The sequence below is a fragment of the Parasteatoda tepidariorum genome, chromosome 6, assembly GCF_043381705.1.
Source record: "Parasteatoda tepidariorum isolate YZ-2023 chromosome 6, CAS_Ptep_4.0, whole genome shotgun sequence".
Lineage (NCBI taxonomy): Eukaryota > Metazoa > Arthropoda > Arachnida > Araneae > Theridiidae > Parasteatoda > Parasteatoda tepidariorum.
In genome coordinates this window covers 625,840-641,053 of record NC_092209.1, presented here as the reverse complement: position 1 = coordinate 641,053, position 15,214 = coordinate 625,840, and the positions used below count along the sequence as shown (strand labels likewise).

Below are 15,214 nucleotides of genomic sequence, written 5' to 3'. Positions count from 1 at the left end.
AACGTCTTACATGAAGAAACCTTACCTACGGTAAACACGTGGTTGCAGAGAAATGCGTTCTGAAAGAGGTTCCGTGGTTCGGAAGGATGGTGTTCTGTTGTTCTTAAAGGTTCTGATCAATACTGGTAAATAGGGAAGCTAGATAATGGGGCAGAGGTTGAAAATAATAAAAGATCCAGGAAGAAAAGTGAAACGGATTTTATTCTAAATGGCGCAAAAGAGAAATTTTTTTCAAAATGCGAGAAATTCGCGAATTTTGAAATTTTTTTATGGAATGCGCGAATTTCTCGCGGTAATCATTTTTTAATGCGAGAATATAAAAAAATATGCGAGATTCTCGCGTTCTCGCGCTGTAGTGAAAACACTGCCCAACTGAATGTTGAATCTTATTTTGAGCTATAAAGAGCTTGTTTTATTTTAAGTGATAGACCCCATACGATTTCTTAAATTAAAATAGTCATCTATTTTTTTTTACTTTCCTTCAAGAACATTACATTTAATTTATTTTAAAATACATCTTTATAAATTATTATAATCACCGTCAACATGTCTAATTACTTGGGCACCTTGCATTTCATTCAGAAAGGTAATGCATAGTTTACAATAAAAATAATTAAGATATTTTTTATTCACTTTAGAAAAAAAATAAACCCGTAAGTAAAATCTGAATATAGTTGTGAGTTATTTTCTTGTATTATTAGGATAAATTTCATTTCAATGTTGTAAATCGATGAATATATATTATGTCCCAATTCAGTCATTTTTTTAAATTCAGCTCTTTTATCACAATTATTATTGTTATTTTTTATTAATTAACATTAAAATTGTTTAAATTAAAATATATAAATTGCAATAAAAAAAAAGACTATAAATACCCAACACACAAAGATAAGTTGAATGTTAAAAAATAAAAAAAGGAAGCAATTAAAATAATAAAAAAATAATTACAATTAAAATTTTTATAATTGCCACCAGTAGGTATATCTAAATACTTGGGCATTTTTAAAAGCGTATCAGGTGACTGTGTGTGAGCCCAAGTCAAAATTCCGGAAAATTTCCTGAGTTGAAAAAAAAAAAAAGTTTAAATTGGAAAAAATTTAAACAAGGTCTTTTTCCTTTATCTCAATATTTCTTAGCTTACTTAAAATATATTCAAAATTTTACACATACCTATGATGACCTGGAGAAGTAATTTAAATTTACAAATATGTCTTTCTTTCTTGAGTTTATGATTATAACAACTATTTTCTTATAAAAAATGAATATTAATCATGAATATAAGCTTATAAAGTAACTCTCTGGCTCTCCCTTACAAACAATTAAAACTGTGTTTTTAAGTTCCATCTTTGTAAATTTGATTTCCGGAATTCTCTTTGATCAATGATTTTTTGAAACATCTGGATTTTCCACCTCCGGAAATTTTCAGATCACTGTTAGCGAAAAATCCCGAAATTCGGATTTTTTCCGGAGCACAATCAGCCCTGAATCATAAATTTTCTTTTAATTCACTTTACAAATAAAAATAACCTAGAAGTGAACTTTGAATATAAATATTGTAAGATAGAGAGTTATTTTCTCATATTCATAAATCAAATTTCCAAAATTATGTTGTAAGTGTATACAATGTTCCAATTTTGTACTTTTTCTAAATTTCACTTTGCTATCTAAATTATTTAATCCTTATTAAATAATATTAAGGAAGTAATTCGTCATTAATTAAATTAAAATCAATAAATTAATATAATATGAATGATTATAAATACCCGAATGTCCCTTCATAGTGTGCTTGTTTCATATTAAATTTTTAAAAAAATTTGTTAAATTCCAAAATAGGGTGCATTTAAAAATCTTATAGGGGAGGCACATCAGTCTATGCAAGTCACATCATGTAATTTAAGAATATTAAAATAAAAAACACCACGCACCCCCAAGTATTTCACTATAAATCTCAAAATACTATTTAATCTTTGAAATGGTCTTAAAAAATACTTGTTTGTATTTTCAAACACAAAATGAAATTTAAATGATAAAAAAATGTTATCAACTCCCTAACTATTATACTAGGCACTAAAAGATATTTAAAACCTAAAAAAATGGCTAAAAATGAAATAAAATTTTTACATTGAAAATATGAAATAACGAAAAGTGATTACTTAATTTGTTAGCGAAGAATTTTAATTTAAACAAAAATAAAAAGACAGTCAGACAAAAATAAACATACTTCGCGCGATTTATGAACTGAAACTTCGACTGTCAGAAATAGGGTGGAGTTGTCTGTAGATAATCAAATGAAAACAAAGATTTCAAGTGGTCATCTACAGATTTCCATAAATAAAATTTTCTCATTTATCTCGAGAAATGTGTTAAAGCGCAGTTAAAAACTCCATGAATCATCTCCGAAGAACGAAGATAAATTTAATTTTGTAGCGATAAGCTTTTATCATTTCTCTTGCAAAAAGTATTTTGCCTACTTTCGCATGGAAGGTCGACTAGTAACAACTCTTTTTTTTTTTAAATTAAATTAATTCTGTCAGCGCAATTAAACTTACATTAAAAATGTCGTCTTGTGCTACTATTCAATGTAAAATAGGCCCGTCTATTTTAAATTCTGATTTATCAAATATATATGCAGAATCTCAACGATTATTGGATTCTGGAGCTGATTATTTACATTTAGATGTGATGGATGGACATTTTGTCCCTAACTTAACTTTTGGTCATCCCGTAGTCAAATGTTTGAAAAAAAAACTTCCTTCTACCTTTTGTGATATGCATATGATGGTAGCTGACCCAGCAAAAGTTGGTATTTTTTTTCCATTTAATTTTTATTTATGAGGTTTGTTTGTCTTCCTCCGTCTGGAGGTCTTTCTGATCTGTAAAGTAACTGGATCTCTCTATTTTTGCAGCAAATTTAGTTCTTCATTCTGTATTGTTTTCACCCTTATGCAATTGATATAACCTCCTTCGACTCATTCATCCAGTATGTTTTTGATTGTAAAACAATCAGAAGTGTTTTCTTGAGACAAGTTTTGTTTTAGAGTTAGATATTTGTATCTGCAATCATCTGAAATATTTGTTAAACTATTTAAATATTGAAAATTGTTAACAAAATTATTTTTAAAAGTGTTTCTTATAAATTGAATAATTATTGAAAGACATTTTTTGAATCAATTTATCACTGAAAACCATAGTTAGAATGAATTCATTTCACTTGAATAGGAACCTCTATGTGTTTGAGTTTGAGAAGAAAAATTTTGTTTTATAATGTTATTCTGAATTTTGTCTTTGGATCATCCTCAGGGATGTTTCCCAGATCGTCGCCAATAGCCCATTGTGCAGCTCTAGTGCGACGTAAATGAACTACAACAACCATTTTCAGAAAATTATTAAAGCAAGAGAAAAAGTAATGTGAGTAAAGTACAAATGAAAGTAAAGAAATAAACTTCCAAGTCTCTAAACAAGAACCTTCCTTGGTGTCTAGGTGTTCAATTGAAGTGTTAATCAGATTTGAAACAACTTTTACCATTGTTTATATTAATCTGAAAAATAGTATTGATTTTTTTTAATGATCTTTATATTGATGATTAATGATTTTATTTATTTTGATCTATACTTTAATTCTAAAAATAGTTTCAAAATATTTCACAGTTATGAAAATAATTGGTGTTTGTTTAAATAGCAGAAATAATGTAACTGATTAACTAAAATTTATTAACTTTCTTTCTGATCTGTAACATTTCATTTGATAATATTTATTTTTGCAATACAAACATTTATTTACAATTATTGAAATTTATTTTTAATATTTGAATGTGGCAAAAACTATAAATATGGAAGTATCAAAAAAATTTAAAAATAATACAAATAACTTAAAAATGAATTAAATACTAGCTGTGAAAATTTTAATCAAGATAAACTTTGAATTCTAATCAAAAAAAAAAGTCAAACATGTCAATGTTTGAGTCCGACATTAGTGTTCAGGCTGGCTCAGACATTTCTATAAGCAAACCAAGTTTCTTATCGCTGAGAATCAATTCCAGTATTAGGATAAGAAAATGACCAAACACGAATGACAAGAAATAGTATCCAGGTATACTCAAAATATGTTCAAAATTGAAATGAAAATATTAAAATTGCCTAATATCTAATTGTGACTAATAAAACTACCAATATAAGTGTTGACACAATAAGTAGTGTGACCTGGGGTAATTCCTGATCAAAAAATGCAAACATCTATTTTGTAAGAAAACTATATAGATAGAATTATAATATTTACTGCATGTTTGAGGCTATATGAGATGAGTCCTAGGCTAGCTTGTTTTGTTTGAAAATCTAATTAGAATTTAAAATATTTTAAATTTTTAGTGATCAGGAATTACCCTTTCTCTTGATCCTTTCTGGGGTAATTCCTGATCACTTCTGGGGTAATTACTGATCACCAGTTTTAATCATAAAGGGGCTGTTTAAAAATAATTATACAGTGGTAATTAACAAATAAGACATCAAGATCAAACAAATGAACCAAAAATATATGTTTAAGCAGCTAATAAAACAATTTATTTAAAAAGCAAATATAAAGGTTAACACTTTAAATTTTCCAAAAATCTTTGTATTGTGCCATACATTTTAGGCAAGCAGCCAACTCATTCTCATGTTCTGCTGGAATATAAGAAAGAGTTTCCACATGGGTTACTTCTGCTGGATTTTGTAACTTCATTAAGGGAGAGTGTAAAGTTAAGTAAGGTATGTCAACAGCTCTGGCAGCAGCTCTCACACTGAAATTTTCATTTTCAATCATTAAAAGAAATTTATTAATTAAGAAATTTTAATTACTAGAACTAATTTTGCTTTCTAGAACCTTAGTATCCTTTTTAGGCTTATAATTTCTCACCATATTTATATTAGGCTAATTTATAAACTTAAAAATTATTCTAACAATGTACACACATAAAATTAAGATAGAAGCAAGGTAAGACAAATTGGAACACATTTGTCTAGCATACGGTTAAAAACAAATTTTGTGATTAAATTGAGTTAAAATATATTTTATAGTCATTCCACTTGATAAATATGAACTGTTACTTAAGAAAAGACAATTAGCTATTTATTACCTTATTTTAATACTATTTATGGAAAGAAATGACAATGATCAGGAATTACCCCAGTGATCAGTAATTACCCCATCTGTAGGGGCAACATTTGATATAGTTTCCTATAATCAATTATAATGTTTACAGCAGATGTGAAACAATTAAGCAAGAGCTTACACTATTTTCATATCAAAGAAAAAGAAAGGAACTCAAAATATTTATTATTAAGAGAAGGAGGGAGATCTTTGCAGAAATGTGCACTTTTTGAAACCCATCTTTGAAATGGAAAATACAGAAAGCAGTTTAAAAGATACTTATTTTGTTAGATTAAACAAAAAACCATTATTAAGTGAATGTAGTTATACCTTAATAAAGTGTACAAGCATTCTCGTCCATGTCTCAAATTTAGAAAAAAATTATTTTTTTAAAATAAAACTTAGGTGATCATTATTTACCCCAGAAACAGAGTGATCGTGAATTACCCCGGGTCACCCTACTTTAAACTTAATACGGCATATGGTAAATTAGTCTTTAAAAGCTTGCATTAGATTCCAATTGGTGATAGATTGTGTTAAGCAAGTTGCAATGAAAAATCAGAGAAAACTGATAGCTTTTTCTGATCGTCAAAGCAACTTGTCTTTATGCAGTTTTCCTGAAATCCAGTTTAAAGATTGCAATACCAATAACAAAAATAAAAGTATAAATAAAGAATGAAAAGAATTTTTTTTCAACCCTTTGACGGTTAGGAAAATGGGCAATTTTCGTTTACTTAATTCGCACAGTATTATGAGTAAACAGTAGTCGAAAGTGGCAGCTGTTTTCCCCTGCCATTCTTCCGAAAATGTCACCCTTCTCTGGCGGTGCCGTAGATAGCTCACCTCACGCGTTTTAAAAATTTCTTAAAGTATTTATAGTACATAAATAACAGATTTTACGCTCTTTAAAATAATTAATAAATTATACTTATTAAATAGTAAATTATAAATGATTATAATCAATTATATAAATAATAATAGTTAATTATAAATACAGTGCACTCCCGATAATCCGGATTAATAACCGGGACGGATCGCACGGACAATCGAAAAACACAGATAATCCAAAAACTCCTTTTTATTTAAGAAAAAATGAACATCAGTACAAAAAATATAAAAATTACTTACATTTGCATGCTGTATAGCAGCGGTGCGCAAACTTTTTTCGACTGCGACCCCTTCTGTTGAGAGAAAATTTTTGGCGACCCCCTAGAGATAAATGTTCACAAATACGATGTACATTTCGCGCATTTCTTTCGTTTCATCGGAAAAAAACATCATCATATTTGACTGGTATTAATTTTATTTATAATTTTAAGAAAATACTTTTTGTATAACACAAAAATCAGTAAATTGCCCTTTAATGAGATGTATGTGGCTGCAAGTTTCTAATTATCTCATCGATGTTTGGATGTATGTTGCTAATTGCAATTCGCATATCATGTTCAGGGTTTAAACGCGAGCGGTATTTAGTTTTTATTGAAACTAGTTTGCTAAATCCAGTTTCACATAAATACGTTGATGCAAATTGTATTAACATTCTGATGACATTCTTGCATAAAACGGGATATTTATGGAATAGCCAAAATTTATGGCAAGGCTGAGTCTTCGGTAGTCTCGTCCAGTTGTAAAGCAAATAGAGATGAATTTTGTATGCGTTTTATGACTTCTGACTCGATATTTCGTGACATTTCGGAAATCCAATTGCAATTAAACAGTGAGTGACAGGGCTTCACTCTTTATATGTACACTGTATGGTATGCAGGGATAATGCATTTCATAAAAATTTGGCGACCCCCAAAAAACTTCTGGCGACCCCCACAGGGGTCGAGACCCCTAGTTTGCGCACCACTGCTGTATAGCATCAAATTAGGAATTTAGCATTTACTGCTTAAAAAAATGTGTAATGCGTCTTTGCTTCTGCTGTTTGTTCATCTCTTGCCGTATATTGACACATATTTTACGTACCATAGTAACGTCACCGTAATCAAATCCTCGTTCTCCCATATAATCAATCTAATAAAGTTTCCACAGATTGTAGAGCAGCAGAATCAGGAATTGTATTTCCCTCATTTATTACATCTTCTGCATCAGTACCATCATCACTATTTGATTTAACAACACAGTTAATAACAATTTCCTCATCTGTTAAATACTGGAAGTCAAGCTCACATACATCACTTTGAAACGAATCTTCTAAATTTTCCTCATCAAGAATACTGCTGTCATATTCTTCAATATAAGAAGATCAAGCAGTATGATCTTTCTCCACGATCGTGATAACGTAGACGATTTTACCTTTGACCATGCTGCTAATATACTGCATCCAATAATGAATATTGCTTTCAAAAAGTGTTATAACTTCATAACTTACTATTGCAGCGATTATTATCAATTAAAAACATTAGATTCATATTCTGTTAATAAATGACGAGACTTATTTGACAAGATTTCTATTCATATCAACATATATTTTACATGCATGATAATCTTGAAAATGTTTCTCTTTAAAAAAAAATTTGTGACTCCGAAAGAAGCACGGACCGGATAATCCGCACACGGATAATCGAGAGTGTACTGTATAAGACAAATATTAAATTGAAAGGACTAAAATACAACTAATGTAAAACTTCATGAAGCATTTAAATACAATAATTACCTAAATACTGTGAACAAAGTCTTCATCAGACTCAAAACTTGATAAACTTTCTGTATCATTAATCATCATCATAATTACAATTATCAAACTTTCGCTTTTGAACCATTTTACACCCTAAAAAATTCGCCAAAATACGCATAAAAAGAACAAGGTAAAAATGAAATTCCCCCTTCATTATGAAAAGAATTTTATGGAAGCCGTATTGCCATCTGTAGACATTAAAACTAACTACGTTTCGCGATTAGGATTCGTTTTTAACATAATCAATGCAGAATAATAATGGCGAACGAGTTCAGCTGGCATTGGGGGAAAATTTTCGCTACGCTAGTAGTGCTCGTTTATAACATTTTAGTCGAAATCGTTTTGGGGAACTCGTTTGCGAGCTTTATGAAGCAAGATTCGATTGCGAGCCGAACCCGTTCATAGCCGTCAAAGGCTTAAGAAAAGGAAATTTTAGACATAAAAAAAATAATAAACTCAAGAATTTAAAAAGTGAATTAAAGAAAATGAAGCAAAAAATGGACTTAAAAGTAAGGATTTAGATAGCACAATTAAAAGTAATCTTCAATTTTCTATTATTCTTGAGGCTGATTATAGTAATGGTGCTCTACTACTTAGGGCATATATGCTAATCCAAGATAATGAAAGAAGAAAAAAAATTCCCAACTTCAGGAAATTTTTACAAAAATATATTTATATATGTTCAAATACTTTTTTATTGACATGACAAATATCGCCATGACAGAATCGTTGTGGAATATTATCGAGCTCTTGCAGAAAGATTTTTCCTTAGAGAAGGGGAAAAAATTGGGTTTCTTTTCTGCAGAAATTTTTGAAAGGTTTTACCAGAATTATTTTCAAAATATGCCTTTCTCGCGCGTCGGATGGAGAAAAAATGCTTGTGATTTTTCTATTCTCATTTGAGAATAATAAAAACTGAAGAATAATAAAGTAAAAAATGTGGTTTTCTTTTCTGCAGAAATTTCCATTCTATTTATTTTAAGGCAGTTATTACTATTGCTTTTCACATAACTTTTAAAATTTGATATTTTTAATACATTATTTATTACAACTGAATTTCGAAATGAAAATTTGCATTTAGTAACCCCTTTTTGAAGAGTCAGACTTGTGTGATTTGCTCAATCTTTTTCTTCAGTAATTAATGTTACAGATTTCACAATTTTTTTAATTATTTTTTTTATATGATAATAATTTACAAAACACTACATAAAATAATTGCTACGTTTTCTCCTACAGAATGCGAGAATATCACCCATAATATTAGAATGAAAAAATATTGCATATTCAACTAAAAAAATTCTTTCATACGTTACAAAGTTTTTTTTTTTTTTTTTAAGTTGACACTTTTGTTACTTTAAATTAGAAACATGTATATTTGTTATTTTCAAAAGTGTCTTGCAGAAAGGTGTTAGTATTTGAGAGGCATGTCGCAGAAAGCCTGAAAAAATTCTGCCACAGGTACAAATATAAAAAAATAAATAAAGTGAATGACAACCAATGTGTCACTTTTTTAAAAAAAAGTAAGCATTACTATTGTTTTAACTTCAGATTGAAATTTTTCCTATAACGAAAAAATGTCAACTTGTATTTTCATATCTCATGTTTTTGAATATTTACACTTTTAAAGTGAGTGTGGAAATTTACAATTTCATATGAAAGTAGTATTGAAGAAGAGCATTTATTGGTGACAGATCCTCAAGAAAAATAAACTAACTTAGAACTGAACTTACAAAGAGTCAGAGAAAATTTTGAAAAGTAAATAAAAATTCATTTGATTGTAAAGTAGGTCTACAAACAATTATCTGCATAAAATGTGTAACAATGTGTTTAATATATCGCAAAATTACGTTTTTTTATATTTCATATTGCATTTATTTTACTCTTTTCATTTTAATTGTTCATCTAACATAGGGAAAGTTTTGCAAATAGATTATTTCTATGCTTTTTTAGATGGAAATTAAAATTTTTCAAGGAGGGGGGGGATGTAACATAAAAACCTTCAAGTAATCTTTTTATATTATTTCTTTATCTAAGTCTTCTTTCTTATTTAATATTCAAAACTAAACGCTTTTTCACTATTAATTATTCACTTCGTCTTTCTTTATACTAAACTTAGATCTCAAGTAGGAATTAATATTTTGTAACTTTCCCTTTAATCAACTGTGAGAAACATTCTTTTCCCTCGATCCATTTAATAGACTAATTGTTATTACTCAGATTTCTCTTATTCTTTAAAACGAAACATTTTGCAGATTTTTTTTTTTGCAAGAATTCCCCTAATTTTCATATCAGAGCACTTAAATTTGTGTATCACTTGGATTCTCTCTTAACTAAATATATTGCCCTCTTCCCCTACCTAAGGCAGGTTTTCATCCTTCCTCTTGGCAACGATATTATATATATAGTGAAACCTTCTGTTATGGACACGCCTGCAAAACAGACGCCTCTATATTTGCATGCTTTTCACCAGTTTTAAAGGATGTAAATTTTTTGCCTTATCCAGGGTGCGTAGCATTTGTAAAAATTACTTAAAGTTGCTTTTTTGGGGATTTCGTTTTTAAAAGCTTTTAAAGGTGCTTTTTTCAGCTGACGTTTTTAAAAAGTGCTATTTATCCGAATAATTTTTTCCCCCTTCAGTGATATCTGGTGGATCCCATGCATTTAACGAAAAATGGGGAGTTTGCTACGTAATCATTCACGCGGACTTCATGTCGTACCCACGTTATGACTTGCGCATGCGCGCACACTTGAAACCGAAACCCGAGTGCTCCAATTCGGATAGAGAATATCAGATCCTTATGAAATGTTTTTCTTTTTAATTTATTTTAATTTTGTTCTTGTTTATTTTATTTTACTTCTAACACTTTTTTTGACGTAGGGGGTAAGGGTACTTTTGTTCTGAGTTCAGGGTCAAGTTGAATTCACTCGGTGATGTGGGAAAGTACTGATTGTTTCGATTTACTCTCGTATCTTTTTGGGTTTTTTCAACGCTGAAACTGTTTATAAAAAGTTTTTGTTTTTCAATAATATCATTGATTGAATATGGATTTTTTGAGCGCTTGAGAATTTTTGTAAAGTGCTTGAAAAGTTTTTAAAAATCATTGATTGAATATGGATTTTTTGAGCGCTTGAGAATTTTTGTAAAGTGCTTGAAAAGTTTTTAAAAAGTGCTTATTTTTGATTCAAAGATTTGGCTACGCACCCTGTTATCCATAACTAAAAATATTGTTAAGCTATTTCACTACTGAAGAATCAATCTTTCTCTTGTCCCCTTGCCTCTTTGTAAAGAAAAGAGAGAAAATGATACTGCTCTTCTGATTCGGACAGCGGCATCTTTTCATCTGGACTACACAGGTTATGAGACCCCTCAAGTTGAAATGACATCTTAAGTGCTCTCAATGTTTCTTCCCCATTGAAAATTTCTTTTAAAACATTTATTCAGACACTTGATAGCTGATTAATTGTGAATAATCAACTGCGTAGGACCTCGTGATTTACAGGTATGCATTGCTATTTTTTTCTGTGAATCGTGGGAGGTTTACTTTCAAGAAGGTATTAACCCTGTTCCCTATCAAATGATAGGTAAGTGTAAGGGGATGTAAACCTATTAATTGAAACCGACTGTGGACTGAAAGCTCCTATTCGGTATCATATGTCTAACTTGAGTATCTATGCTAATAGGAAAATTATATTCATTTATCTGTTGCTACATATGGAATTATGTATTTATATCAAACTTCTTTATATATTCTTTTTTATCTTTCTTAAAGTTTGAATAAATATCTTTGTAGATTATTTTATTATTTCTACATCTTTGAAAATATTCTAAAAACAATTTACAGTGTTAAACTTCGTTATTAGGGTATCCTTCCCTTAAACTGACAACTCTTATAAATGGACAGATTTTTCAGTCCCAAGAATGTCTGCTTAACGAATGTTTTACTGTGTTAGTTTTTTCTAGCAAATTGAAAACATTTTTAGTGTGCAATTAAGTGTATAATACTAACTGTTGTTAATTATTTAGCTTTAACTAACTCTTATTTTTTTTAAATTTCAAGTGGGTGGAACCAATGGCTGATGCAGGAGCTGAACAATACACTTTTCACATTGAGGCAACTGAAAAGCCTTTGGGTGTGATCAGAAAAATCAAAGAAGCTGGAATGAAGGTGATATTCATTTTGACAAAGCATCATTAATTAGTTCAATTTTCATTCAGAATGTCAAATCTATATTACAATAATTTCTTTATAACAGTAGCATTTCATAAAATATTAAGTGCTTTATTTAGAGATAACAAGCTTCTTACTTAATGAAATAAACTGCCTCTGAACAAGTAGATTTCTTAAAACCAATGTTGAAGAAATGAAAAGAAAAAAAATCCTTTCTTCAGAAAGAAATATCAACTATTCAAGCAATTTGCATAACAGTTAATAATTGCAAGCTAGTATTAATTACATTATTAATTTTCAAGTTATTTAGTATAGCATTTTTAAATAAGTGAAAAAATTCTAAATGAAAAATTTGAAAAAAGTAATTAAATGTAAAAATTTTTTAAGAGGTTAATGTAACTGTAGTTCTTCAGTGTTTAAGGTATGTGATTTTATCATGAATGTGATAAAATGTAATTCTTTAAATATATAAAACTTTTAAATTATCATAATCACATTTTATTAATACTATGATACAATTAAATTATCAAACCACACGTTTAACCTGTACGTACTACAAGTTACAATTTATTGTTATAAGTAAAGTTACTTGTTCCTTCCATACAAAACATTTCTGAATTGTTTTTACAGTTTTGAAACCAAACTTAAAATTTTTCCGCAGAAATATAAATAAAAAGAAGAATGAAAAATTGTATATAATAACTAATGTTAAAACTAAATTTTATGCCCACAAGAAAATTAGCTCCAAGCAAGTTAAGTCCCTAAGGCAAGTTACAAAATCTCTAGATAAATTTAAACTGGAAATGGACAGTAAGATAAATTTCAGACGATCCAGTTTTTATAATAAATGGAAAGAAGTGTTAATTTCAAAATGTTCTAATTAATTTTTTATTATTTGTTTTATAGATTTTTTTTACCTACTTTTAAAAGTTTTAGTTACTTATGCTTTTTTTTGGGGGACATTCTAATCATTATACTCAAATGTTAACTTCATTTGCAGAATTACTATTAACACTAGAAAGTTTATTAACAATGAATGTCTCATTTGTACAAAATAACAGCTAATTATAAATTGAAAAATCTGGTTAAAAAACATTTTATAGTCGATGGTCATCACGATTAAAGTGATTGATAGTGATTCTTTAATTATAAAGTTATGTAGTTTAATCAAAACATTTAAGAGAAAAAAAAAATTTTTTTTTAAAGTTAAGTTTCAATGAAGATTTTTTTTTTCTTTTCTAGGCTGGAATCGGTGTCAAACCTGGAACTCCTGTTGAAGTTGTTGTTCCTTACATCGAAGAGGTTGATCTTGTTCTCATTATGACTGTTGAGCCAGGATTTGGTGGCCAAAAATTCATGGTAGATATGATGGAAAAAGTAAGAAAGCTTTAGAAAAGCATTTTACCAACTTATGTAATCGATTTAAGTTTCAAATAAAACTATTCATTTTGTGTTTAATGGCAAATAATATGTTCAGTAATAAATGTTAAATATAAGGTTGACTAACTTCACATAGAATTATTAAAATAAAAAAGTAAAATGTTCCTCCATCTAATTATATAAAATTAATCTAATAAAATCTCTAATTAATAAAGCTCAAATAATTTTTGGTAGTAATTTAAACTACATTCATGCTAGTTTAATCAATTACTGTTTCCAAACTTTGTAATAGTATGTTGGAAGCTAAATAAAATTTTCTGGATTTAAAATATAAACTCAGTGGTTTGTAAAATAATAGACCATTTATAAATTTTTGTCAATCTGAATTGTACTATTTTAGGCAAATATTTGTATTAGGATAGTATCTGCTCAAATGTATATAGTTAACTAAAACCGAAAAGTTTTTTTTTTTTTTTTTTTTCAGGTCAGATTTTTAAGATCTGCTTATAAGAATCTGGATATCGAAGTAGATGGTGGTGTTGGCCCCAATACTATAGACTTATGTGCTGAAGTAAGCTATATTTTTATTTATAAATATTATGATTGTTGCTTTTCATTACATTGTTTAAATTTTTCGTCAGTTTTGAAGATATACATGAGCTGGAGTAATTTTTTTTTTGCATTGCTTCCTGGCATTTATGTGATTTTATTTTATACGTAGTGTTTTTTTTTTCCCCCTTCAAATTAGTTTACTGATTTTTATTACAATGTGTTAGTAGTAGAAGTTCAATATTAAATTGAATGAAAATATGGTTTATTTTTATTTTATGTTCCAACATTGTGTAATTTTGTAACAACTCTTATAGTGAGAAAAAAAATGGCTTCAAAATGTGGATTTTGCAAAAATTAATGCTAATTTTTCAATCACTTGAATAAGGAGAGGGAATCCTGAAAGAAATGTCCACGGAAATGTTTTCCCAAGCGTCCTCTATGTCAATAGAGGACGAGATCTTATTTGTACTCCTCCCCAGCGAATCAAGTAAATTTACAGATTTAGCTTCGAGAGTTTTGCACTCTTAGAAATGTGTATTATCCAATTGAAAAAATACCCTGAAGTAATCTGTCGTGTTTTAAGTAATAAACTTTCTCCTAACATAACATATTTGTCCAAATTTATTTTACTTTTGATAAAGACTATTGGAATGGTTACATTTGCTGCAAAAGTGCCCTAAACCAGGGTTGGCAAGGTTTAGGACAGAATAGATTAATCCACGATTTAAACCGTCCTGTCCAAAACCCTTTTACTCAAATTATGTCACAATTTTATCTGAATAATATTTAAGAGGTAAAATAAACATAGAACTAATAACGTATTGATAATTAAATCTACTACGGAATATTTGTTTTTAAAAGTATAATGTTTTATTAATATTGTTTGACTCTTCAATTTAAACATTAAACAAAGGAAGATTAATCAGTAATCAAGTTCAATTGGTCCTCTCATTTAATAGCACATAAATGAAGCTTGACCTTGCCATACAGGTTAAGCTATTAGGGACTAAGTGCTTGGTTAGTGATAAACAGGTTTGTTTATCTATAGTACTATTCAAGAATACTTTTATTTCATTCATGTTCAATTCTTTTAGCATAGTGATGATGTGTCAGTAACTGAAACTGATGCCATGCCCTTCAAAACTGTTAATACATTTTTCAGTTATTTTGTATTTCCAATTTAAACTAATATATTTATATTTAAAAACAATTTTTTTTAAAAATAGATATCTTTTTTATCATCCTGTGATGCAGAAATTATAACATTTTTTTAAAAAAATATTGTGAAAAATAAAAGGTTAATTTTTG

At 28.7% G+C, this 15,214-nt stretch overlaps 2 protein-coding genes across 6 annotated transcripts in view; one reads left to right on the top strand and one right to left on the bottom strand.

Moving 5' to 3' along the window:
• Positions 1 to 2,358, bottom strand: part of LOC107437044 (B-cell receptor-associated protein 29) — a 41,579-nt gene extending 39,221 nt beyond the window's left edge. Inside the window, exon 1 of one of the 5 annotated variants that reach the window (XM_016048916.4) lies at positions 2,222 to 2,358. The gene's annotated coding sequence lies outside the window, so the exon portion shown is untranslated. Of the gene's footprint in view, positions 1 to 1,170; positions 1,579 to 1,763 lie in introns of those variants that run through there. The other 4 variants (XM_016048914.4, XM_016048915.4, XM_016048918.4 and 1 more) reach the window with 4 other exon arrangements.
• A 198-nt stretch (positions 2,359 to 2,556) lies between these two features.
• Positions 2,557 to 15,214, top strand: part of LOC107437043 (ribulose-phosphate 3-epimerase) — a 15,544-nt gene continuing 2,886 nt past the window's right edge. The window contains exons 1-4 of the mRNA XM_016048912.3: positions 2,557 to 2,799; positions 11,864 to 11,971; positions 13,217 to 13,351; positions 13,839 to 13,925. Of these exons, the coding sequence (XP_015904398.1) occupies positions 2,557 to 2,799; positions 11,864 to 11,971; positions 13,217 to 13,351; positions 13,839 to 13,925 (573 nt within the window). The remainder of the gene's footprint in view (positions 2,800 to 11,863; positions 11,972 to 13,216; positions 13,352 to 13,838; positions 13,926 to 15,214) is intronic.